Source organism: Meriones unguiculatus, chromosome X, assembly GCF_030254825.1.
Source record: "Meriones unguiculatus strain TT.TT164.6M chromosome X, Bangor_MerUng_6.1, whole genome shotgun sequence".
Taxonomy (NCBI): Eukaryota; Metazoa; Chordata; class Mammalia; order Rodentia; family Muridae; genus Meriones; species Meriones unguiculatus.
Window position 1 is genome coordinate 154,042,752 of NC_083369.1, and position 25,611 is coordinate 154,068,362.

General features: G+C 52.7%; 3 protein-coding genes across 7 annotated transcripts; 2 read left to right on the forward strand and 1 right to left on the reverse strand.

Annotated features, from left to right (window-relative positions):
- Positions 1-5,967: 5,967 nt before the first annotated feature.
- On the reverse strand, positions 5,968-12,954 carry Akap17a (A-kinase anchoring protein 17A). Of its 2 annotated transcripts, none has more exons than XM_060374812.1 (5): positions 12,818-12,954; positions 9,802-10,620; positions 9,349-9,497; positions 8,149-8,368; positions 5,968-7,221 (listed from the first exon to the last, which is right to left on the reverse strand). In XM_060374812.1, the coding sequence occupies exons 2-5, from the start codon at positions 10,609-10,611 to the stop codon at positions 6,484-6,486; spliced, it is 1,917 nt and encodes a 638-aa protein (XP_060230795.1). In that variant the 5' UTR covers positions 10,612-10,620; positions 12,818-12,954; the 3' UTR covers positions 5,968-6,483. The 2 variants fall into 2 exon arrangements, with proteins under 2 accessions (XP_060230795.1, XP_021484675.1); XM_021629000.2 differs by lacking the exon at positions 12,818-12,954 and adding an exon at positions 12,515-12,649.
- A 2,958-nt stretch (positions 12,955-15,912) lies between these two features.
- Positions 15,913-18,548, forward strand: Asmtl (acetylserotonin O-methyltransferase like). 2 transcript variants are annotated; one of them, XM_060374834.1, is made up of 8 exons: positions 15,913-16,534; positions 16,679-16,807; positions 17,029-17,076; positions 17,177-17,241; positions 17,339-17,394; positions 17,574-17,682; positions 18,021-18,139; positions 18,364-18,548. In XM_060374834.1, exons 1-8 carry the CDS (start codon positions 16,442-16,444, stop codon positions 18,432-18,434), a joined length of 690 nt encoding a protein of 229 aa, XP_060230817.1. In that variant the 5' UTR covers positions 15,913-16,441; the 3' UTR covers positions 18,435-18,548. The 2 variants fall into 2 exon arrangements, with proteins under 2 accessions (XP_060230817.1, XP_021485687.1); XM_021630012.2 differs by having other exon boundaries at positions 15,915-16,534; positions 18,021-18,198.
- A 310-nt stretch (positions 18,549-18,858) lies between these two features.
- Il3ra (interleukin 3 receptor subunit alpha) lies at positions 18,859-24,854 on the forward strand. Of its 3 annotated transcripts, none has more exons than XM_060374821.1 (13): positions 18,859-18,900; positions 19,921-20,030; positions 20,441-20,514; positions 20,585-20,733; positions 21,074-21,197; positions 21,683-21,815; positions 22,026-22,210; positions 22,574-22,692; positions 22,809-22,838; positions 22,994-23,105; positions 23,539-23,668; positions 24,436-24,517; positions 24,621-24,854. In XM_060374821.1, exons 1-13 carry the CDS (start codon positions 18,874-18,876, stop codon positions 24,711-24,713), a joined length of 1,368 nt encoding a protein of 455 aa, XP_060230804.1. In that variant the 5' UTR covers positions 18,859-18,873; the 3' UTR covers positions 24,714-24,854. The 3 variants fall into 3 exon arrangements, with proteins under 3 accessions (XP_060230804.1, XP_060230803.1, XP_060230805.1); XM_060374820.1 differs by lacking the exon at positions 18,859-18,900 and adding an exon at positions 19,509-19,586; XM_060374822.1 differs by lacking the exon at positions 18,859-18,900 and adding an exon at positions 19,509-19,586 and having other exon boundaries at positions 23,566-23,668.
- The last annotated feature ends 757 nt before the right edge of the window (positions 24,855-25,611 follow it).

Consider the following 25,611-nt stretch of genomic DNA (forward strand, 5'->3'; position numbering starts at 1 on the left):
GGTGGCCACACCAGGGGACTTTTATAAACCTGTGAGGAGAAGGGGGAGGGGCAAATCACTCAGGGTTCAGTGACGTCAGTGGGCTGAACCGGATCAAGCCGGATTGGCCTCAATCCCCCATAAGATCCCTCCTCAGTCTGTCCTCCTCCTCACTCAGTACTCCTCCTCCGCAGTCCTCCCCTTCTACAGTCCTCTCACTTAGTCCTGCTCCTCATTCATTCCTCTTCTTCCTCACTCAGTCCTCTTCAGCCAGTCCTCCTCTTCACTCAGTCCTCTTAAGCAGTCAGTCCTCCTCCACTCAGTCCTCGCCCTTACAAGTCTTCCTCCTCACTCTGTCCTCATCCTCAGTATTCCTCCTCATTCAATCTTCCTCCTCAGTCATCTTCCACTCTCAGTCCACCTCCTCAGAGTCCTCCACATTCAGTCCTCCTCATCACTCAGTCGTCCTCCTCACTCAGGCCTACAGCTCACTCAGTCCTCCTCCTCACCTAGTCCTAATCCTCACAGTGTGCTCCTCCTTACTCAGTCCTCCACCTCTTCTCTCAGTCCAATTTCTCAGTCCTCCTCCTCACTCAGTCTGCTTTTTCACTCTGTCTTCCTCCTCCCTCTGTCCTCTTTCTCACTCAGTCCTCCTCTTCACTCTGTCTTCCTCCTCACTCAATCCACCTCCTCACTTAGTCCTCCACACTTGGCCATCTCACTCAGTCCTCATCCTCACTCAGTCCTCTGCCTCCTCACAAATTCCTCCTCCTCACCCAGCCCTCCTCACTCAGTCCTCCTCCTTACTCAGTCCTCCTCACACACTCCTGCTCCTGACCCAGACCTCCTCTATACTTAGTCCTCTGCAGTTAGTCCTTCTCACTCAGCCCTCCTCATTCAGTCCTCCTTACTCAGTCTTTCACCTCCTCACTCAATCCTTCTCCTCACTATGTACTCCTCCTCACTCATTGTCCTCCTCAATCAATTCTCCATCTCCTCTCTCAATACAATTCCTCACTCAGTCCTCCTCTTCGCTCAGTCTTCCTCCTCACTCATTCCTCATCATCACTCAGTCATCCCCCTCCTCAATCAGTCCTCCTCCCTCAGTACTCCAATTCTTCACTCACTCTTCCTCTTCACACATTCTTCCTCCTCACTCACTCTTCTTACTTTTTCCTCCTCCTCAGTCCTCCTCCTAACTCAGTCCTACTCTTCACTCAGTCCTCCTCACCCTGTCCTCCTCCTCATGCAGTCCTAATCCTCTCTCTGTTCTCCTCCTCACTCAGACCTCCAATTCCACACAGTCCACATCCTCACACAGTCCTCCTCTTCTCTCACTTCTACTCTTCCTCTCAATCCTCCTCATCCTCAGTCAGTCATCCTCCTCACACAGTCTTCCTCCTCACTCAATCATCCTCCCCACCTAGTCCTCCTGTTCACTCAGTCCTCCACCTCACTCTGTCACATCACTTAGTCCTCCTTCTCACTCAGTGTTCCTCTTCACTTAATCCTCCTCCTCATTCAATCCTTTTCCTCACTCAGTCCTCCTCACACAGTCTTCCTCTTCCTCATTCAGTCCTCCTCATTCATTCTTCCTATTCACAGTCTACCTCCTCACGCAATCCTCCTTCACCCAATCTTTCTCCTAACTTATTCCTCCTTCTCACTTAGTCTATCTCCTCACTAAGTCGTCTTCTTCACACTGTCCTCCTCTTCACTAAGTAATCCTCCTCATTCATTCCTCCATATCCTCCTCACTCAGTCCTCATCCTCACACAGTCTTCCTCCTCACTCAGTCCTCTACCTCCTCCCTCACTCCTACTACTCCTCACTCTGTCCTTCTACTCACTAAATTGTCCTCACTAACTCCTCCTCACTAAGTCCAACCTCCTCACACAGTCCTCCCCTCACACAATCCTCCTCCTCACAGAGTCCTCCACACTCATTCCTCCCCCTCAATCATTCCTCCTCCTCAATCTGTAATCCTCCCCACTCAGTCCTTCCCCTATCTCATTCCTCCTTGTCACTCAGCCCTTCTCCTCCTCCTTACTGGCTCCTCCACTGCACTCAATCCTCCTACTCACTCAGTCCTCCTCATACTCATTCCTCCTCACTCAGTCCTTCTCCACACTCGGTCCTCCTTCTCACTTATTCCTCCTCCTCAATCCTTCCTCCTCCTCACTCAGTCCTCGACCTCACCCAGTCCTCGACTGCTACACCCTCTCCAGTGTCATCAGTGTAGCATATCAATAGATTGTGCTACTAGACAGGAGATACGTTTTCTTCGGAAATAAGCTCCCTGGAGGTCAATGGCAAGAACCCTAACATGGCCACCTAAGCCAAAAAGACGTATTCCGAGATTCCCACGCTTACTTGGTTGCAAAATTGGATTAATGATGCTTCTTGCTGTTTCTCTTGGAACAGCACAATTAACTATTCAAGGAAACACATTTCTGATATATTATTAAAAGCTTTAGCAAGAATAGAGTAAGAGAGAAATAAAATCTTAGAAAAAGTAATGAGTTAGATTCAGTATCAGAAATTGCTTGTAGAAAATCCAAACATTGTAGGTAATAAAAGAGTAAGAGCTTTACACAGATGTTTATGGTGAGGCAGAAAGAAGATAGGCAAACATAGGAGGTCAGAGAGTTTTATATTATACTATGAGTTTTACGGACAGGCTAGCTCAAGCATCTTATCTCTAGGGAAGATTGTAAATCCTTAGCAAGACAAACAGGAGGAATTCCTCCTGGTGCTTATCTCTAGGGAGAATTGTAAATCTTTAGCCGACTTAGCTGGGAGGACTATTAACAGCCCCTAGCTAATAACAATAAACTACGTAAACAAACCACAAGTTAAACAGCCCCTGGCCCTCTACTCATTACATTAGCAGCAATAACGCTGCGTAAACAGTCACTAGTCCTATGTTTGCTCTGCTTAAAAGGCTTTTAGGCCAAGATTTTTTGTAGACACTGCCTTTTACCAGATCGCCTTTCAGTTAAAATATAAACTTTATAATGTTCCGGGAAATATGTCAACTTCAGGTGCTTCTATATGTATTCGCTATAAAAGTGTTGGCTTGACTTCAGTAAAGCGCAGCAGATTCAAAACACTCCCTGGTGTGCGGGTCTGTCTGTCAATTCGCCTACCTGTGTCTAACCTGATTATCCAAACACCTGATTTCCCCGCGGGTGCGGGACCCCAACTGGGCTGGTCCGGGTCACTCGACCTCCCTCAGGCCTCCTCCTCCTCCTTTAGCCCTCATTTTCATTCAGTGCTACTCACTCTGTCCTCCTCCTCATTCAGTAGTCTTCCTCACTCAGGCCTCCTGCTCACTGAGTCCTTCGCCTCAATCAGTCCTTCTCACTCAGTCCTCCTGCTCCTCACACAATCCTCCTCCTCACCTAGTCCTCCTTTCACTCTGTCCTTCTCCTCACTCAATCCTCCCCCGAACTCATTCTTCCTCTTCACTCAGTCTATCTCCTCTGTCTGCCTCCTCCTCACTCATTCCTCCTCTTTCTCACTCATTCCTCCTCCTCCTCCTCAATCCATCCTCCTCTTCACTTTGTTCTTACCCTCACTCAGTCCTCCTCCTTACTCATTCCTCCATCTTCTCACTTAGTCCTCCTGCTCCTCACTCAGTCCTCCTCCTATTTGAGACCTCCTCCTCCTCAATCAGTACTGTACTCCTCATCACTCAATCCTCCAGTCAGTCCACCTCACTCTGTCCTCTCCCTCAAGCATTTCTCATACAGTTCTCTTCCTCACAGTCCCCCTCCTTCTTACTCATTCCTCCACTTCCTCATTTCTCCAACTACTCAGTCCTCCTCTTCACTCAGTCTTCCTATTCACACAGTCATCCTCTTTACTTAGTCCTCCTCCTCACTTATTTCTCCAACTCAGTCCTCCTCCACACCCAGTCTTCCTTCTCCTCAATCTCTTCTCTCAGTCCTCCTCACTCCATCCTCATCCTCCTCTCATTCCTCTTCCTCAGTCAGTCCTCCTCAGTCCTTCTCTTCCTCCTAACCCTGTCCTCCTCCTCACACATTCCTTCTCCACACTCATTCCTCCAAACTCCTTATTCAATCTTCCTCCTCACTCAGTCCTACTACTCTTCACGCTGTCCTCCTCCTCACTAAGTCCAACCTCCTCACACATCTCCTCCTCAAAAATCCTCCCCCTCAGAGTCCTCCACACTTAGTCCTCCCCCTCAATCATTCCTCCTTTTCAGTCATCCTCCTCACTGTCTTCCTCCTTAGTCCTTCTCATCTCTCAGTCCTCCACTTCGCTCATTCCCCCTCCTCCTCCTCACTCAATCCTCCTCAATCTTCCTTCTCACTCAGTCCTCCTCCTCATTCAGTCTTCCTCGCTCAATCCTCTTCAGTCTTTGTCCTCACTGTCCTCCTCCATACACAGTCCTCCACCTCACCCCCTCCTACTCCTCACTCTGTCCTTCACACACAGTCCTCCTCCTCCTCACTCAGTCCTTCTCTCAGTCCTCCTATTCACTCAGTCTATCTCTCTCAATCCTCTTCACTCACTTCTCTTCACAGTCTTTCTCCTGACCTAGTCCTCCTTTCCTTTCAGTCCTCCTCCTCACTCAATTCTCTTCCTCCACACCTAGTCCTCATCATTCACTCCTCCTCCTCACTTAGTCCTTCTCCTCTCTCAGTTCTCCTCCTCAATCGTCCTCCACATTCTCACACAATCCTCCTCACACAATGCTCCTCCTCATTCAGTCCTCCACCTCCTCACTCAGTCCTCTTTCTCCTCCTCATTCAGTCCTCCTCACTCTTTCTTTCTATTCACACAGTCATCCTCCTCACTCAGTCCTTCTCCTCAATCCTCATTACCCTGTCTTCCTCAATTTGTTTTCCTCCTCACTCAGTCCTCCTCCTCCTAACTTGGTCCTCTTCCTTACCCAGTCCTCCTCCTTACACAGTTCTCCTCCTCACTCAGTATTCCTCAACCCTCTGTCCTCCTCCTCACTCAGCCCTCCTCCTCACTCTGTCCTTCTCCTATCTCAGTACTCCTCCACACATAGTCCTCATCCTCACTCAGTATTCCTCCTCCTCCCTGTCCTCCTCCTTAGTCCTTCTCTGTTCTCTTCACTTACTCTTCTTCCTTACTCAATCCTCCTCCTAACGCATTCCTTCTCACTCAGTACTCATCACAGTCCTCCTCCTCACATAGTGCTCCTCCTCAGTCCTCCACTTCACTCACTTTTTCTCACACATTCCTACTCCTCACTCGGTCCTCATTTAGTCCTCCCCTTCTCGCTCAATCTTCCTCCTCATTCCGTCCTCCATACAGCCCTCCTCGCTCAGTACTCTTCTTCACTCTCCCTCCTCACTCGTTCTTGCTCAATCCTCCTCAGTCTTCCTCCTCACTCCTTCCTTCTCTATCCTCCTCAGTCCTCTTCCTCACTGTCCTACTTGCAGTTCCTCACTCAGTCCTCCTGACCCAGTCCTCCTCTCTCAATCCTCTTCCCCACCAAGTCCTCCTCCTCACTCAGTATTCCTCCTCATAGTCCTCCTCCTCACAGTTCTCGACACTCAATCATCCCCCTCAATCATTACTCCTTAGTACTCCCTCCTCACTGAATCCTCCTTCTCAGTCATTTCTCCTCCCTCAGGCCTCCTCTTCCTCACCCAATCCTCCTCAGTCTTCTTTCTCCCAGTCCTCCTCCCCATACATTTCTTCTCCTCCCTCAATCCTCCTCCTGCCTACTGAAGTTCTCCTCCTCACTCAGTCAATTCATTCCTCTTCCTCACAAAGTCCTCCTCCTCTCACTCATTTTTCCTCCTCTTCCAGTCCTCTTCCTTATTTAGTCCTTCTCAGTCGACTTTTTCCTCACCTAGTCCTCCTTCAGCCCTCCACCTTTTTCTATCACTTATCAGTGCTCCTCCTCATTTAGTTCTCCTTATCTCCTAGTAGGTCCCGCCCACCTCCACAGGCCCAGCCCCCATCACAGAGACGCTCACACAATCATGAGTCAAAGTTTATTTCAAGTAGACGAACACTTGGCCACATTACTTTGTTTGGCTCAGTCTTGGAAGCTGTGGTTGGCCCCACCCTGCCCGCTGGCAAATGGAGTCAGGCTTACCCTCCCCCAGGTTTGGCCATGTCTGACCTGAGGTGACAGGTGGGTCGGCATGTCTCATTGGAGGATCATGGAAGTTGAATGGGCTGGGCTGGACAGAACTGCTGGGCGTGTCCTTCGTCTGGATGGGTCAGGCTTGGTAGGTGTGTCATGGAGGAGGAAGGGGAGGGATTGGGTCAGGTGGGACTGCCAGGAGTATCCTTTGGTCTGTACGGGGTGGGTGGACTGGGAGGGGTATGTCCTGTGGGTGGGGCTAGTCAGGCCTGGTGGTCCTGTTCTGTGTAGCAGGCTGGCGACAGATTGTTCCCAGGATCATGGGCGTGTCCTGTCAGCGTTGTCAGCAAGGCAGAGTCAAGTCCTGTTTTCTGTGGGTGTCCTTGGTTGGTTCCTGTGGGTGGCCATCACCGTGTCCAAGCCCCCCGGGGAGGAGGAGGAGGGGTCTGTGGGGATTGTGACCGTGAGCGGGCTGGGTCCCCATGGTGATGGCGACGGCTGTGCTTCCGGTCCCGCCCTCTGCCCTCCTCCTCCCGGCGGCGCCGCCTCCCACGCTCCTTGTCCTCCCCCCGGGCTCGCTTCCGGTGCTGCTTCCGGTCCTTGGCAGGGCGGGGCTGGGCGTCCTCCTCCCCCTCCTCCCCTGCAGGAGTAGGCATGGCCAAGGCTTCAGGTTCGCGGTTGCACTTGTCCTCACTGTGTGCCTCCCTACAAGGGTCCCCATTGGGCGTGGCCACAGGCACGGATGTGGCCACAGGCATGGATGTGGCTTTGGGTGGGGCGTTGTCAGGGATGCAGGCCAGGACCTGCGGCTCCTTCCTGTTGTCAGGCTGTGTGTGCAGGGCCGGGATCGTGATGTCATCTGCCTGGCCCGAGACATCGTCTCCCGGCGGGTGGGTGGGGCGGGATGTGGACACACCCCTCAGGAGGTCAAGAACTGGCCGGAGTGGGTCGGACTGGGCCGGGCTTCCAGGGCCAGTATGGGTGAGGCCAGAACCAGAGTGAGCAGTGCCAGGGCGGCGCCCCAAAAGCAGTGTTACCAGGCGCTGACGTAGCTCCCGTTCCCGCCGCTGTAGCCCCAGAGCGCGCTCTTTCTCGCGCTCCACTCTCCGCAGCTCTGCCTCCTGTCGCCGCCGCTGCTCAGCCGCCTGTGGGTGGTTGGGAAGTGATGGGGGCAGGGTCAGTCACGGGCAGCCACTCCCACCTGACATGATGTCAGCAATGCCCCACATGTCACGTCATCCCAGTCATCCCTCCAGGTTGTCTCACTGCCTTAGTCCTGCCCAACTCACAAGGCCCCGCCCCATAGGCCATGCAAGCCACAGCCATCCTTAACAGGCAGGCCCCATCTCTTCCTGGCTGTCAGTAAAGACAGGCCCCGCCTACCCCATGGTCCTCACCATCCAAAGTACTAATACGGCGAGTCACGAGTTACCAGTCACAGGCCGGGCCCATTCATTCTGCATGCTCTGCCCATTTTACTATCTTGTAACTGAGATGGTTAGGCAGAGTCACTGGCCATGTCCTGCCCACTTTCCAATGTCCCGCCTGCCTCACCATCCTCTCCCTTTAAACTATAAGGTAAGCCAATGTCTGTCAGCCCCACGCCCTGCCCTCTAGTCTCACAGGCCCCAGGCACCCATACAAAGGCCTACGCAGCTCACAATTGCCTGCACTTAATCAGTATAACGACCCACCCACCTGTCACCCAGGCCCTGCACACCTCACCATTTTCCTTTAAACTTCTGCTAAGGTATGCCACTGGCTGTCAGTGTCAGGCCCCGCCCACCTCACATGATGCCACCTACCCTCCCCAAGGCTCTGCCCCTCTATCCCCAACCCTGCCCACATCACTATCCTCTCCCATTAAACTACTGATGTGCGGCCCCACCCACAACCCATGTCTCTGTTCTCTTTAAACTAAGATGATACAGCAGCTCCCACTCCTCCGCCCACCTTGGCTCTGCCCAGCAGTTTATCCACCAGCACCAGTGACTGCAGGTTGCGTTGGGTAAGCAGCTGCTTCTCTGCCTTTCCCTACAGGTCACGCCCTCCTGACCCCCGACCCAACCTACCTCAGCACGGCCCAGCAGCTCAGCCACCAGTCGCAGCGACTGCAGGTTGCGCTGGGCCAGCAGCAGCTTCCGCTCCTCAGCACGGACCCGGAAGTGCAGCCGCCGTTGCTCCTCTGCCTGCAGTTTCTCTGCCCTCTTCCGGCTGCGCCGCTGTTCCCTTCGCCGCAGCTTCTCCTCACGCCGGCGCTCGCGCTCCTGCTCCTCAGCCTCGCGCTGCTTCCTGGGGAGGATGGGGGATGATATAATGGGCCACACTGAAAGGGTTAGACTGACTTTGTAACCTATATGTCTTCTAAAGCCAATAGTTTTGAGTTTTAGGTCCAGGTTAAGCTAAAGCCTGTTAGTACCTTTCCAGAGAGTGAAGGAATATGACCCTATCCGTGAGGACAGATATAAAAAAAGGGCAAGCAAGCAATGACCTTCACTCAGCAAAAGAAGGACCAGATCCTTGTCCTTGAGATAGCGTTTCTTAGCAACGAACCTAGACTTCTTCTGAGTAGCTTTTGACCTCCAGCCAAAAGTCTGTAGCCCCTAATCTTCAAGGATGAGCTAACCACCCCCACCTTCACTTGCAGCTGCATTCACACTTGGCAGGACTGGCCAAGCTTGAGCACCTAAGACTAACCAATTATCTTACTTTATAGCTTCCTTATCCAAGCCTAAATTGCCAAAACTGCAACTTCAAATTTCCCGCAATTTTTCTTTTAAAAACCTAAAGGCCTTTGTCTCCAGGTGCCACTCTCTGCTAACTGGCAGGGGTGACCCCATTGTACAATGGTTAATAAACCTCTTGCTTTTGCAACGAGTCTTGGTCTGGGGGAGTTTCTGGGAAGGGCGCGATTGAATTCCTGAGCTGTGAGACCCCAGGTCTTACAACATCACCGCTCTCCTAGGGACCCTGGGCCTCTTGATGACATCATCAGCCCCGCCCAACATACCCAGCGTCAGGGCAGGAGATGTCACCAACCCCATCACCCCCACACTCTCGCTCCTTTTCCTAGGCCAACCCTCACAGCTCCTCTGCTTCCCTCTTTTTCCTGTGTGGTTGGGGTGTGTATGGGGGGGATATATGATGTCATACGCAGGGCCCGCCCTCCGTCCTCCTCACCATGCTGCGAGTTCTCTGCCTCCTCCTTCCTGTGTGTGGGTGTGGGGTGGAAAGATCTCTGGCTGACGCCACCGCCCCCACCCCGCTCTCACCGCTCCTCTGCGCGCTGACGCTCCTCAGCCTCCTTCTCCCGCCGCTTCTGCTCCTCGCGCTGTTGCTCCAGCTCCCGCAGCTTCTCCCGCTCCAGCTGCCGCTTTCGGATCGATGCGTCGCTTAGGTGCTTGGTGGAGTCAAAGGAGACCTGCGGGGGCGGGGCCAGGTCAGCTGTTACCGAGGGGGGGTGTCGTCACTCAGGGAGGTGAAGTCCTGTTCCTCCCCATCTCCCTGAGATGACTTCCTTTCTGAGATGACTTTCTGTCCACCTCTCTGAGGTAACTTCCTGTCACCCCCACCCATGTAGAGATGCAGTTTTGTCTACCCCATCTGCCTGATTCAACATCTCCCATAACTCCAGGAGGTGATTCCCTGCCCCGTCCAAGCCCCAGAGCTGACTTCCCACTCCCCCTAACCTCTCCGTGCTGAGTACCGCCCCCAGCTCCGCCCACCTTGATATTGCAGGCCACCGCCTTTCCGTCCTCGCCCTTGTACATGAGCTTCATGCCACGCAGGGCGCTCATAGCACGCACGAAGCCCGCATACTCGCGGTACTGAACGTAGGCCTCGAAATTAAGATGGCCGCCGAAGCTGAAGGTGTGGAAGCTGCGGCCTGCCATCTCCTCCCGGTAGGGGTCGAGCATAGGGATGTCCACGTGGCGAATCTCTCCAAAGGTGCCGAATGCCTGGCGCAGCAGCTCCTCGCTGGGCCGCTCTGAGGCTCCGCCCCCAGAACCAGAAGTCGCGCCAGAAGCGGCCACAGAAGTGGCCTCCCGGGGCGCGAACCAGCGGCAGGGCAGCCCCTCCAGGTGCACGGTGTCCGGCCGCTCCCCAGGGCGCGCCTCATCCATGTCAGGGGCGTCCCGGAAGAAGGCGTCCCAGGCATGGCGGGACGGGAAGTCGGCGCGCAGCTCGGCAGCACGTACGCGCAGGGCGTCAGGGAAGCCGCTGAGCTTGAGCGTGCGCCCGTCCAGACAGGCCAGCACAGGCCGCACCAGCGCGCGCCGCTCGAGCTCGCCCTCGAAGCGCACGAAATCCAACGTGCTCTTGGCAATGCGCAGCGCCGAGAACTGTGCATTCGCTGGCGCCAGCGCACGCAGCCGCTCCATCACCTCCCAGTTGGAGATGGACTTGCCGGGTGGCGTCAGAGGCGGCAGCGCCACCGAGATGCTCATGCGCGTGATGGGCTTGAGGTAGAGGCCCAGGGCAGGGCACAGCGGGACGGCCTCTGACGGGTCGTGCACAATGGTGGCGGCGGCCATGATGGCAGGCTGCAGGGGCGGGGGTGAGTCAGCTCAGCCTCCTCCCACAATCCTGTCACTGCCCAGGCTCCTCCTACAATCCTCCCCTGTCACCCCCCCAAGGTACCTCCCACAATTGCCCCGTGAATGCCCAGGTTCCTCCCACAATCCGACCCAGTGCTCAAGCCCTGTCGGGAACCAATCACAGCACATCCTTTCTGTGCTGTATCTAAGCCTCACCCACCATCGCCCTAGCAGACAACATGAGCCCTTTACACCAGCCCCCAGGTCTCTTCTGTCACTCAATCACACACAACATAACCACTAGGCCTGCCTCCGGGCCCTCTAGCCCTGAAGGTCAATCTCACACAAGGTCACCACTAGCCCCGCCCCCAGGGCCTCTAGCTCCTCCCCTGTGACTTCTAAACCTGGCCCTGTCACCCAATCTCAAACTCTCAAATGCTAGCAACCCTCAGGCCCTACGCCTCTAGTTCCCCCTACTAGTTCTACACCGGCTGTCCCTCCTCTCATTCAACCACTAATGACTTCACTGCTGGACCCTCCCCAGAGCATCTAATCCCGCCCCCATGTCATTCAATCACACAGCAGGTCACCAGTAGCCCCCAGGTCCTTTTGTCACTCAACAGCACACCACGTCACCATTAGGCTTAAACCCAAGACATCAAGCCCTGTCCACAAGCCTGTCACCTAATGGAAAAGGTGGTCACTGCTAGCCCCGTCCTCCGGGCCTTTAACCCTGTTCCCGCCCCCCCCCCCTTCTATCCCAGCTCTGGCCCTCTAAGCCCCATCCCTGAGACTTCTAATCCCGACCCCTGTCATCCAATCAAATACCCCTCCAATACCTCTAGCTCCGCTTCCTAGGCCTTTAGCTATGCCTCCTAGGCCTCTAGTTCCCCCCACCATCCCTCCTCTCAATCACTAAACACTTCAACGCTAGCCCCGCCCCCAGAGCCTCTTGTAGGGCTACCCTGAGGACCTCTAGCCCCGCCCCCGGGCTCTATAGACCCACCCCCAGTTAACTCCTGTCACCAAATGACACAAGTTCACTGTTTATCTCCGCCCCCAGCTCCTCTAACCCCGCCTATAGGTCCTTCCTGCCACTCAATCACATAGCAGGTCATCGTTAGCTCCGCCCCCAGGCCCTCTAGTCCCCCCACGTCCTCTAGTCCGGACCCCGGTCCCTCTCGTCACTCAACAGCACACCACTTTAATATGAGCCCCCCACCCCAGGGCTTCAGGCCCTGCCCACGAGCCTGTAACTCAAGGGTATAAAAAGCCAACTCTAAACAGGTCTCCAGGACATCAAGTGCCACCCCAGGTATCTCCTGTCACTCAAGGACACCATAAGCCTGTAACTCAATGGCACAAAAAGTCACCACTAGAACCACTCCCAGGCTCTCCAGTCCCAGTCCTTTCTGTCACTCAATGATAGATACACCAAGGAACCGGTGGACACTCCCCTGGACTATCTAGCCCGCCCAATGCTTAAAGCAGCGCGCCCACAGCCTGTCATACAATCACACACAGCTAGCCCCACCCCCCGGACCTCTAGACACGCCTCCCCTGTCACTCAATTACACCGATTCACTCCTAACCCCGCCCCTGGTGCTCTAAGCCCGCCTCCGGGACACTCCTGTCACGCCTTCGCGCAGCAGGTTACCGCTAGATACGCCCCCGAGCCGCATAGCCCCGCCCCCTGGCCCTCCAGCTCGGCTCCAAGCCCTCCAGTCCCGCCCACGAGCCGTGTAGCCCCGCCTCCCGGCCTTCTTTCCCCAGATCCAGGGCCTATAGTGCTGCCCCCAGGCCCTCGGCACCGCCCCCAAGCCGCTCCGCCCCCGGCTGCTCTTTTCCCGGCCCCTCCCCCAGATCCCGTCCCATCCCCCTTTCAACGAGCGGGGCCCACCGAGACCACCGGGAGCCGCCCGGAACCAGCACGCGCGGGAGGCGGGACCGCCCTGCCGACTCCCGATGGCCTCCTCACGCGGCTCCGGAAGTCCTCCTTCCCGTCGCCGCCGTTGAAGTCCGAGCTCCGCGCTGCTCCGCTCCCTCCGGACGCCCAGCCGCCTTAGACGCGCTTCCGGCTGCGGCGCCAGAACCCGCCCCTCTCCGCCTCCGCCGACGAGATTCCACTTCCGCCGCCGGGATGCGGAGCTCCAGGAGAGAACCGCAGCGGCCGCAGGGAAAAGAGACTTCCGGGGGTGCTGACCTTTGCACGCAGGCCGGAAACAGGGGGTCTCGGAGCTTGCGCAGAGGTTCCTCCGCGACACCAAAGGGAATGACCGCGGCTCGCCTCTTCCACAGCAGCGAGCGGAAGGATCGCGAAGGTGAACTTCCGTTATCGGTAACTTTTGCCCCTGCTGACCGGAAACACGGTGTCTTCAAAACTCCGTGAGGAAGAACGGTCGCCGGGCCTCCGTTGCTCCCGCGAGCGGAAGGAGAGCCGGAGGCCGGACATCCGGTCCTGGTGACCTTTGCCCCAGCCGGCCGGAAACAGGGTCTCGGTGTCCGCGGATCCGCAGCTACCGCCTAGAAGTAACAGGACTGAGGTTAGACCGGGACATCGGGCCAAGGTGGGACTTCTGGGAACCTTTACATCCGGCCTGCGCGGCCTCCGCAACCGGAAGCGGGCACTTTGCGTCGCGCGCATACCCAGTAGCGGATCCCCATGGGGGTCTGTTGTGACAGTGGCTAGGAGCGGGCCCTCCCTGGGGGCTGGACGGGGGGGCGGGGGAGGCAGGGGGTTGAAGAAAAGGGGCGGGGCCTTTATTTATTTATTTTTTTATATTTGTAGGTTTGCACTTTTGTTCATTTATATTATGTATCTGTTCTTGTATCTTATACCAATATACCACTGCATGAATTTTAACAATTTACATATTTATAATTTTTACATGTGCTTTCATGTTTATTTCTATTTCCATGTTTACATATTTGTTTATGGATAGTCTTTCTGTAATTTTACATGAATATAATTTAAATAAAATATACTTCCTATTATGTAAATTTATGTAAATCATAAATTCACACGAGCATACTAAATTGTAAATTATGTAATATACATAAATTACACATTTATGTAAATTATAGCAAGTTATAAATTATGTAAATTGAAAGCACGTATAATTATAATGCGTATAAATTGTAAATTTACATAGTATTCTGTGACTTTATGGTTAATATTTACGTAATTTTATTTGATAACAAGTCTCATTGCGATTTCTGTAATTAATTCCTTTGTGTATTTGCATAGTTACATATTCACCTATGTTCTCTGATAGTCTGATGCAGAGAATAAATTCATTTCTGCGTGAATGTTAATATTCATGTTTGTGCAGTACTGTTGCTCACATGTCTTGGTGTTTATCAACATTTTGGGAATCCTGTTCGTGCTTTTCTAGATTTTTAATAAATTCACACTTAATGTATATGTTTATGTATTTACATTTTTTACTTTAAATATTTTTACATATTTATAATTTATCTCGCATTTTGATATACATTCATATTTTTCCTTATTTATATTGTCGTTCACATGTATGCAGGTAGATATATGGTACTATTTATATTCAAATATTTACAGGCATATTTTTCTATATTGACATTAACTTTTCTTACACGTTGACATATTTGCAATAGTTATCATATATTTATATATATCCTCACTTATATATTTACATTTATGTTCTCACACTGACATGTATTTATGTGTACTTATGTATTTTCATGTTTACATACTGCATGTATTTCACTTCCTAATTTACTTATCGTTTTACATATTCACATTATCACCTATTTAACTATACACATATTTTTACATATTTAAATTCATATTCACAAGTTGACATGTATTTACCTGATCCTACTGATTATATATATATATATATGTTTGCATTTTTATATTTTACATATTTACATTCATGTTAATACGTTGACATATTTAAATGATCACACCGTATGTTTACAGATATATTCCTATTTTCATTTTTATTCTACTTCTATGGACATATATTTAATCGTGTGTTGTTATTTTCATTATTTACGTATTTACATATTTATGTTTACATTATATATGACCCTTACACTTTTAAAATTTTACCTTTATTTCCACATATTTGCATATTCATATTTTCCATATTTACACTCATTTCGATGTTGCCAAGCATTTGTGTGTTTACATTTATTAACATATATGTCTGTATTATTTCATTTAAATATATTTACACAAATATATTTACATTTTTAGTGATTCTAATATTTTTAATTGGATGCATATTGTTTTTATCTATATTTGCTTTAGGTTTAGCAGTATTCATATGACTGCATGTACCATATATTATGTTTTCCATATTTATATTCATTTAAACAATTCACATGTATTTATGATCACACTAATTATTGTTTGTTTTTACGCTGTAGATGATTCCTCTGGTCTGTCCTCTTCCCTGTAATTGATCCCAGTGGTTTTCTACTTCCCTGTAGATGATGATCCGTGTGGTCTATCCTCTTCCCTGTAGATGATCCCGGTGCTCCCGTTCCTGATGTCTGTGTGTGTGTCCCTTGCTGTTTCTAGGCCCCCTTTGTCTCCCTGTTGTGGTTCCCAAGCTCCTGATATCTGTCTGTTTGTCCCTGGCTGTTTCTAGGGCATGATCTGTGTATTTGTGTTCTTAGCGGTTTCTGGCTTCCAGGTCCCAGATTTCTATGTGTCCCTGGCGATTTCTAGGACCCCAGTGTCTGTCTGGGTGTCAGTGGCGGTTTCCTGGTCCCCGATGTCTGTCTTTGACTGTCTTGTGTAGTTTCTAGGACATCAATGTGTGACTGTCCCTGGTGGTTTTTAAGTCACCGGATGTCTGTCTGTGTGTAAGTGTTTTTAATCCCCCGTTGTCTCTCTGTGTCTCTGGCGCTTTTTAGGTCTCCCCCACCCTGTTTCTCTTTGTGTCAGTTGCAGTTTCTGGGCCCCCGGTGTCTGTGTTTTTCAGCGGCGGTTTCTAGGCCCCCGATGAATCTCTGTGTGTCTGTGGTGGTGTCCAGACCCCCGTTGTCTATGTGTCCCTGGCGATTTCTAGGTCCCCATGCCTTTCTGTGTGTCAGTGACAGTTTTCAGGCCATCTGATGTCTGTCTTTTGTGGTGTCTAGGCCCCTGATGTCTGACTTTGTCCCTGGTGGTTTCTAGGCCCCTTATTTCTTGAGAAAAAGAAAAAGGAAATAAAAATATCGTGAGTTTTTAATTTCAGAGAAAATTTATTTAAAAAAAAAAGTAACTACATTTTCCAGGAGTCACTGCGGAGAACCAGTAGCGCGCTGCTGCATAGGGCGCTCACAGTGCTCCGCCTCTAGTCTCAGGGAACTACGTTTCCCATGAGTCTCTGCGAAAGCCCCGGCATAGGACGCTCACGGTCCTCCGACTCTTGGGCCGTGGAACTACATTTCCCATGAATACCTGCGCAGGCCCGGATGCGTTCTGTGTAGGGGCCCAAGGGCTGTGGGAGCAGGAAACTACATCTCCCATGAGTCCCTACGATCGACTTACCCAACGTCTGATTCATTAAAGCTCTCGGATGGATCGAGACTTCAGAGAACCGTTCCCGGAAGTGCTTCGAGCCCCGAAGAGCCCGAGCCCCGCCCCGTGTCCTGGGGGAAACGGTGTGGAAAAGCGCGGCGGCCACGTCCTCCCCAGGAAGTGAGCTGCGGCTGCTACGGAAGTCCGGACGTTTCCCGCGCGTCACCGGATGTGGTGGGTCGGTGGGCGGGGCCTCGGACGCGGCACTCCATCGGAAGCCACACGCTCCCCGCAGAGGCTTTCGGCTCCGTCCCCGTCCCCACGACCCCCGTCATGGAGCTGACCCCGCTGACGTCGCTGCTGAGGGGCCACCGCGTGGTGCTTGCGAGCACGTCTCCGCGGAGGAGGGACATCCTAGAACTCGCGGTTCGCGTCTGGGTTCCGCGCTTCTCCCGGAAGGGGCGGGGCCTAGGTGTTGGATCGCTAAACTTCCTGTGTTCTTTGGGTCAGGTGATACGGTGAGGGCTGGTGGGTTGTAGTGACGTTACACAGACGACATGTCATTCGCAGGGTCTGAAGTTTGACGTCATCCCGTCGCGGTTCGAAGAGGTGCGCGTGACGTCATCGCGCTGCCCGGGCTCCTTCGCCCTGGAGATGGCAACAGGCAAGGCACTGGAAGTTGCGCACCGTATCTGCCGGGTAGGACTTCCTGCCAAAGCCCCGGCCACCGTCACTTAACTTCCCGTCCTGCGTCAGCGTGCCTCAGGTCTCCCCATTCAATCCCCTCTAGTGGTCATGGAAGATAAATCCACGCCCGGCACAGCATTACCCGCCGGTCTTCCTCAGGCCATGCACAAGTCAGAGGGCACACCCACTTGATGTCCGGTGAAACCGGAAGTCCCCACACTTCTCTCCCTCAGGCGGACCAGCTGGAACCCGTCGTGGTCGTTGGTGCCGACACAGTGGTGGTCAGTGACTGGAAGATGGCGGCCGGTAAAATTGGGGGCAGGGATCGGCCGGGTGGGGCCTCCCTCATCTGGGTCCCTCCCCCACTTCCGGTTTTTGCAGGCCGTGGATGGTCGGATCCTGGGGAAGCCTTCGGACCAAGAGGAAGCTTTTTGGATGTTGAGCAGGTGGGCGGGGTCTGGAGAAGGGTGGGCCTTTGGGCATGGCTGGGGCCTCAGATCCCATTGAAACCGCCCATTCCACCTCCCCTTATCTCCCTGGCAGTCTGAGTGGGAAGGAACATGGCGTGTTCACAGGAGTAGCCTTGGTGACATGGTCAGGTAAGTCGCCCTCAGGGCTATCAAACCTCAGGGGCCACAGTAGGTCGGAGGTAACATGACGTCAGAGTGTATTGTAGCTCCATCATTTGGTTGTCGATCATTTGGGTGTTTCTGTTGGCATCAGAAGTGAATGGTGATGGCAGTAGTCGCCTCCTCTTCCTTCTATCCATTCTCCAAAGGTCGTGACCCGGAACCGAAAGTGCATGGCTTCTTTGAGGAGACTCGAGTGACTTTCTCGAGACTGTCTGAGGCATTGATTCGGGAGTATGTGGACACGGGGGAGCCCATGTGAGTAAGGGGCAGGATCCGGTAGTGATTTCACTTCTTGTCTCCTCGGACATGGCTTGTCTCCTCGGACATAGCATTGCAGTGCGAATGGGCGTGTCTTGGTCAAGGGGTGACTTTCTTCTAAGCAAGGATGTTACTTCGGGTCTGGGCTTTTCCCTGTTGTGACATCAGTTCCTTTCATTAGGGTAGGTATGGGATGTCCTCCTGGCCTTATGGAGGATCTGGATGTGGTAGAAGAGTCGTTTCCTGTTACACAATGAAGTCACTTCCAGTTGGTGTTCCTGGGGTGGGGCCAACCTGACCCCTCGGTGCCCTCACACTCGGTTTCTCACTCCCAGGGATAAAGCGGGCGCCTATGGGCTGCAGGCTCGGGGTGCAATGCTGGTTGAACACGTGGTCGGCGACTTCCTGAATGTTGCAGGATTCCCCCTCAACCGCTTCTCCCGGGAACTTCAGGGTATGCTGACAAGAAACAACCACTTGGAGACAGGAAATGTGTGAGACAGGAAGCATTAGGTGAGACACATGAAACAGGTGATTGGACACAGGAAACAGCAGGTTAGAGACAGGAAACAGCCTCTCAGAGAGACAGGATGGTTTGAGGCTCCGCCTCCCCTGAGTTTCAGTATGTGACAACACTGCCCTTTCCTAACCTTGAAGTCACCTCCTGGTCTCCTTCAGGAATAGTCTTTCAGGACATTTCCTGTCAGGAGACTGCCACCATGAATTCATACACGTGCTTCCCAGGCTGACCCATGACCTCTTCCGGTTGAAGGCGACAATTTCCGGTGCTGCCCACTTGTCTTGAGGGGTGAGATGTTTTGGGGTGGAGCCGGGCAATAAAGAGTCGGGTTTGAGAAATCGTACTGCCAGAGATTCGGTCATTCCCTGTCTGTTTCCCCCCCTCACCTGTGTCACCGGACGGTGATATCACCACGCCCTCATTGGACCGCCCACCCCGCCACCTCAGTATTGGTCCCGACCTCGCCTGACACTAACGGTTGGTGGAGCCAACACACCATGACCCATATACCCCACCTCCTTATGTGTGACATCACCAACAGCTCTGATGTCAGTCCAGCAGTTGCTGGGTGGTGGCCATGATTTGTTGTGCCACCATGTTCACTCCCTAGGTCCCTAGGGGAGCCTGAAAACCGCCACAGGATGGCTCGGATCCCCAGGCATAGGGATATGTTGCCGTTGCTGTTGTCATCACGTGTAAGAACTTGCAAGAAACCGCCACTGATACAAAAAGGGCAAAGAAGAGCCTAGAAACTGACATACAAGGGGATATGAGGTGTCTAGAAACTTGTGCTCAAGTTCAAGGGTCATGAGGGGCCTGAAAACTGACACAAGGGGCTATGAGGGAACTAGAAACCACCCATGAAGCACAAGTGTCCTTTAGGGTCATAGGAACTGCCCCTGACACACAAGGAGTCAGGAGGGGTGCCTAGAAACTGCCCCTGACACAGAATAAGTCTTGAGGTGCCTAGAAATTGCTTCCGATACACAGAGGTCCATGAGGGCCCTAGACACCGCCAGTGACACACAGACGTTAGGAGCCTAGAACACGTAAGGGACACACAAGAGATTGGGGGCTTAGAAACAGTGACTGACACAGTAGAGAAGCGGGAGGGGCGTGGCCGGCGGGATACTTCCTGTTTGTGGTCCAGACACGCGGGAGGGGCGTGGCTAGTGGGAGAGGTTGGGGCGGGGGAAACTTACTGTTTTCCTTTCGTGTGCACGCTCTGGGAGGGCCGTGGCCGGCGGGATACTTTGTCTGCCTTCTGTGTGGAAACGCCGGGAGGGGCGTGACGCGGGAAACAGTGTTTGCTGTACCTATGGCCGCTGTAGGAGTGGGTGTGGCCAGCGGGAACTTCCTGTTTGCCCTCTGTGTGGGCGGGGTGTGTACGGCGGGAGGGGCGTGGCGGAGGAAACTTCCTGTTGGCTTTCTTGTGTCGGCTGTGGGGGGGGTGACCAACGGGAACTTCCTGTTTGCCTTCCGTGTGGACGCGGCGGGAGGGGGCGTGGCCGACCCTTGACCTTTCCCGCTCACGCCCCGTCTTTCTCACCCCTAAACCTCTATTAGAAACCGATGTTTTAGTTTACTAAACGACCGCGCAGGCCCCGGGGGTTTGGTGGGGTCTCAGGGTCGCGGTGGAGGGAGGGCGGGCCTGAGCGCTTGACCCGCTGACCCCTGTGTGACCCCGCCTACCCCTTCTCCCCCTTGCTCAACAGGCCTGTCATCTCTGGAAACGGCCCGGCGGGGGGCGGAGCGACCGCGGAACAAGGAAGTCGGGGACCCGGGCGCGGGGGCCAGTCTCTAGGCCCCCAATGTCCTCCTGTGTGTGAGTTGGGGGTTTGTAGGACCCTCTTGTGTGTGAGTTTGGGGGTCTCTAGGCCCCCATGTCCTAATGTATGTGATTTGGGTTTTTCTAGGCTTCTCGTGCGTGGTTTTGTGGTTTGTAGGCCCCTCTTTCCTTTTTTCCTTTCTTCCCTTCCTTCCCTCCCTCCTTTTCTTTTCTTTTCTTTTCTTTTTCTTTTTCTTTTTCTTTTCTTTTCTTTCTTTCGGCCCCTCATGTGTGTGAGTTTGGGGTTTCTGGCCGCTCATGGCTGAATTAGGGGTTTCTAGGCCCCTCATATCCTCTTATGTGTGATTTGGGGGTTTCTAGGTCCTTTCTAGACTCCTTACAACGTCTTGTGTGTGAGGTGGTGGTTTCTAGGCCCCTCATCTCCTCCTATGTGTGGTGGTTTCCAGGCCCCCGCCCACCATGGCCACTGTCCTCTGGCTGCTCCTGGCACTCACTGGTTCACTGATGTCCTCTGATCCCGGTAGGTGACATCACAGGGGCGTGGCCATGTGCGGTTCGTAGTCTAGCGTTTGAGCTGACATCACACACAGGTCCTGCCCCCTTGGCTACGCCCTTCCGGAACCTGCACCTGGACCCCGAGCGTCTCCTCCTCTCCTGGGAGCAGGTCACGCCCACCCCTCAGCCTGCCTGCCGGAAGTGGAGGCGCGGGGACAGGGAGGAGGCAGCGACAGTGGTCTTTGTGAGTAGTCGGGGCTTCGTTTGAGCTGGTGATGTGATGAGGGGGTGGAGCTTCTAGGGGGTGGTTACATCAAGGGGCGGGACTTAGCTGCATCTCAACCCCGGCCACTCCCATCCTGTGACTTTCCTGCCAGAAGTGGAAGAGGGGAGCCAGGAGAAGGCAGGGACCGTGGTGTGAGTGGGCGGGGCTTCAGGAGGGGCTGGGTCCTCAAGTCACCTCTGGCTCTCCCCACCTCCTGGATGTTAAAGGAACGGGAGGGGGCTCCGGAGACATTGGCATGTTGAGTGGGCGGGGCCAGTCCATCCTTTATCCCAGGCCAACCCAACCTCCACCACCACAGGCAGAAGTGGGGCGTCCCCGCTGTTCCTTCCGATCCCTTTCGCACTGTCACATGACCGAGTTCTCCGTCTCCCTGCCCAGTAATCACAGTGTGGCCAGAGCTACCCTCCTCTTCCCGGAAGCAGGTGTCCGACAGCCAGTGGGGCGGGGCCTCATCACAGATTTACTAGGGGCGGGGCTTATGGCTGAGGGGTTGGGGCAAACCACTAGTCCACCAAGGGCGAGGCTTCAGGCTTAGGAGGCGGGGCTTACGACTGAATGGCGTGGCTTACATCACAGATCCAAATGGGACGGGCTTTCTACATCAGTGATCCACCAGGAGTGGGGCTTCTGGCTGAGTGGTAGAGCCTCCTAAGCACAGATCAGTTGGGGCGGGGCTTACGGCAGATGGGGCGGGCTCTAATCACCAATCTACCAGGGCCAAACCTTTCCCAACACTTATCTACTAGGGCGGGGCTTCCCCATCAATGACCCACCAGAAGAGTAGCTTATGGCTGAGGGTGCGGGTCTTCCGTCAGGACATTGGGACTCCTAGGACCGGGAAGCGTGGTTGTCCCCGTGACATGTGCTACCCCTCCCCGCTTTCCCTCGGCTCCTCCCTCGCCCGCAGATGGCGACCGCGCAGCAGCAGCCACGCCCCCTCGCTGCCAGGTGGATCTTGCGACCGGGATGACGTGCCGCTGGGGACCGGGGCCCCGAGCGCCCCGAGACGTGCAGTACCGGATGTTCTGGAGGGATGCAGCGTGCGTGCCTGCATGGCCGTTTCCAGGATGGGTGGTGCTGGCGGGGGGCGGGGAATTAATGTCACTTCCAGGATTGGTAGGTCTGCCTGAGGGAAGAAATATCACTTTTGGGAGGGGCTGAGCTCTGTAGGGTCGGGATTTATGTCACTTCCTGGATGTCGGAGCCTCCTAAGGAATGGGCGGAGCTAAGTTCTTCCCTCACACCTCCAGACAGGGGCGGAACCGGGACCGTGAGTGCCCGCGCTATGACGTCATGGAGGGCGGAACCCGCCTGGGCTGTGTCCTGGAAAATGTCACTGTGCTGCCGTCCTACATCACTGTCACTGTGACAGGGAGTGCTGGAGGCGGGACGGAAGTGCCGTGCAGTGACTCCTCTGTGGACCTGCAGCTCGTGGGTGGGCGGGGCCGTGGGGCTGTCATGGTGGGGCGTGTCCTTCCCAAGAGAGCCATACTTCCTGTCACACTCTACTTCCTCATTTCCTGCCCCACTTTCTCCTTCACTTCTTGACTTATATCCTGCCCCACTCTGTCCCACTTCCCCCTCTTCTTACTGCCCAACTTCTCTACTTCCTTTCCCACTTCCTGTCGCTCTTGCTAACCCACTTCCTGCCCCTCTTCCTATTCCACTTCCTCTGTTTCCCTGCCTTGGGGGCAGATGCACGGGGTCTCCTAGGGACCAACGGAAATGAGGGGGTCATGGGGTCTGCATCTTCTCGGTCCCCATGACCCCACCGATTACCCCTCCCCCCCACACTCAGAGGTTGTGGCTCCACCCAATGTGAGTGCCACGTGCAATGGGTCAGTGTCTGCCTTCGTGCACTGGGAAGTGCAGAGCGTCTTCCACCGCAACTTCGAGTTCCAGTTGGAGATGCGAAGGGTGGGTGCAGGGGCTGGGTGCTGTGTGTTCGGGGTGGGTGCTGGGTGCTCAGTATTGGGTGTTTGGGGTGGGTGCTGGGGGCTGCATTGTGACCCCACTTCTGTTTCCTCCTGCAGAACTCACAACTGGAACCTGAGATTGAGACGGTGAGGGACTGAAATTTGAAATTCATGGGATCCTAGAGTGGATGGAGCTTAGTGTGGGTGGTTACAGGATGAGTTCGGTGTGGGCTGGGCACCACGAGGAGAGTTTGGGGTTGATGGGGCTGCCTGCGAGGTGATTTTACTACCTGTTGCGGCAGACAGAGGAGCGCCACTTCTGGGTCGTGAATCCGGGGACCCTCTCTGTCCGGGTCAGGGCGAGGCCAGTAGCTGCTGAGGAGTTCGGCATGTGGAGTGATGTGCAGCACCTGGGTGAGGGGGTTACTAGGCCCTGGCCCTGCCATGTCATCACCACCCAGCCACACCCACCCTTTTCCCACAACCCTTTTAGCCGCCCTGCCGGGTTTTCCACCACGTCCAGTTTCAATACCGGTATTTCTGGTTTCTGTCCCCTGCTTGCCATTCTACCAGCTACTTCCTGCGTGAAACTTAGGGCTTTCATCCCACCATGTCTGGTTCTTCCCATGACTTCCGGTTTCAGTACCACCATTTCTGGTTTCTTTCTCACCAATTCTGGTCTGCCCTAATCACTTTAGGTTTTAGCCCTAATACTTAACGGTTCTGCCCACCTCATCCTGTTTTAGTTTCCCATTTTCAGATTTGCCCCATACTTCCGATATTAGTCCACCATTTCCTGTTCTGCTCTATTACCCCCGTTTGCCCCTTATAACTTTCGGTTTCTTAGCTCCTCCCTGTCCTCGACACCCTGTAGACTGTGACCCCAGAAGGAACGGCCTGACCAGGATGGTGGTGTCACTGGCTGCTGTGGGGGCAGGGCTCACTGGGTTGGGGGCCACCCTGCTGCTGTGTCGCAGGTAATGATATCATAGGGAGCAGTGGGGCGCCTGGGTAATGACGTCAGAGGGGCATGGCTACAGCTTCCCATTCCGCTGGTTTCATGACATGCCTGCAACAGCTCATTTGCATATGCAAATGTACCTATGGATGCCACTTCATGTCTTGGTGCTTCAGCTCATTTGCCTATGTAAATAAACGTGGAGCAGCCACTTCCGGTTGTGCTACTCTACCATATTTGCATACAGGAATATGCAGAGATGCAACTGGCTTCCCCTCATGCTACTTAAGCTCATTTGCATATGTAAATATCACTGTAGATGATGCTTCATGTTGAGGTACTTCAGCTCATTTGCCTAACTAAATATAGGCAAAGAAGCCCCAGACTTCCTGTTTGGCGGCTACAGCTCATTTGTATATTGAAATGTATGTGGCTATGCCATTTCCTGTCGCACTGTAGCTGATTTGGTGATTTTAGTGGCTCCAGCTCATTTGCATATGTAAGTATATGCAGAGAAGCCACGGTCATTTGCCAGCCAGAGTGAGATATGCAAATGTATGCAAAAGACCTGAAACCTCTAAATGCAAATGTGACTCTGCATGCAGATGTATGCAAACAAGCTTCCCTTAGCTGCTGAGCCCGTTCGTTATGCAAACAGATGCAAATGGATCCCTACTATTCGAACATTTACAAATTTGTGCACCCGTGTATGTATGCATATACATGTAAATAAGCCACAGATGAGCGTGCTGACATCATGGACTCACCTCCTCTCATGAATGACAGGCGCGGCCTGAGCCGGAAGCTGTTCCCGCCTATCCCCCACGTGAAGGACCCGACAGTGGCAGAAGGGGAAGTGGTGGACTCGGTTGGTGGGGTCATGTGACATGGGGGTAGGGCTAGGGTGGCTGTGGGCGTGTCTGACGCCTGTGTGAGTGATGGGCCATCCCCTCCTTGCCTTGTCCCCGAAGGTCACGTGGTGGGCGAGGCCGGAAGAGGAAGAGTGTGAGGTGACATCGGTGACAGAGGCGGGGCCGCGCCTGTCAATCATCTCCCGTTCATAGAGACAGGACCAGAAGTGGGGGGCTGGGAGGTCACTGGGGAGGGTGTAGTGATGTCAGGCAATGATGTCACACGTAGGCAGAGCCCAGACGGTTCAAAAATATATGTCAACATGCAAATATACATAAATTTATACTAAATAAGTGTGAATGTGTTAGGATGTGGGAAGATGAACATCAAAACGGGATGAAATGTGTGATACATGAACATGCAAAAATATGTAAATGTAAACAAAACATATACATGGGGGCAATATATATATAAATGAAAATATGTAAAAATATGAAACTAAGCTGAACACATGAGTGTAATATACATATACACAAATATGTAAATGTATAAGTATAAAATATATAGGTATATTTAATATGTAGAGAACTATGAACATTGATACATGAAAACATAAATAGGAGTAAAAAATATAAACCTAAAAGTATGTGAGAACATAAATATTAACATGGAAATGTCTAGAAAAATATAGAGAATATATAAATACATAAGCATCTAGAAAATAAAATATACATAGGAAAATACTAAAATATGTAAAAATGTGTATAAATGTATGCAAATAGAAATAAGTATATGTATAAATTATATAGACAGAAATTTATAAGTAAATAGAATAACAGTAAAAATATAAAATGCATACATAAACATAAATATGTAGATACAAATACATAAATATATGTAACACCTGTGAATAAACATAAATACGGATACATGAAGAACCACAATTAAACATCTAAATGCAAATACGTATGTAAACATAATAAAAATCTAAAAATACAGATACATATGTAACTATGTAAAACATATACAAATAAATAAAATATAAATAGGGATACAAATATAAATGATTATAACAAAAACAAAGATAAATATGTGTCAACATATATAAAA

Bases quoted from the DNA above. Each gene is read 5' to 3' on its own strand.
- Il3ra (XM_060374820.1), top strand. From the start codon at position 19,524: ATGGCCGCTGTAGGAGTGGGTGTGGCCAGCGGGAACTTCCTGTTTGCC. The intron at 20,515-20,584 runs GTAGGTGACATC...CATCACACACAG, and splicing joins ACTGATGTCCTCTGATCCCG to GTCCTGCCCCCTTGGCTACG. The intron at 22,693-22,808 runs GTGGGTGCAGGG...TTCCTCCTGCAG, and splicing joins TCCAGTTGGAGATGCGAAGG to AACTCACAACTGGAACCTGA.
- Asmtl (XM_060374834.1), top strand. From the start codon at position 16,442: ATGGAGCTGACCCCGCTGACGTCGCTGCTGAGGGGCCACCGCGTGGTG. The intron at 16,535-16,678 runs GTTCGCGTCTGG...TGTCATTCGCAG, and splicing joins GGGACATCCTAGAACTCGCG to GGTCTGAAGTTTGACGTCAT. The intron at 17,242-17,338 runs GTGGGCGGGGTC...TCTCCCTGGCAG, and splicing joins GCTTTTTGGATGTTGAGCAG to TCTGAGTGGGAAGGAACATG.
- Akap17a (XM_060374812.1), bottom strand. From the start codon at position 10,611: ATGGCCGCCGCCACCATTGTGCACGACCCGTCAGAGGCCGTCCCGCTG. The intron at 9,498-9,801 runs GTGGGCGGAGCT...CCGCCCCCGCAG, and splicing joins CGGTGGCCTGCAATATCAAG to GTCTCCTTTGACTCCACCAA. The intron at 7,222-8,148 runs GTAGGTTGGGTC...AACCACCCACAG, and splicing joins AGCTGCTGGGCCGTGCTGAG to GCGGCTGAGCAGCGGCGGCG.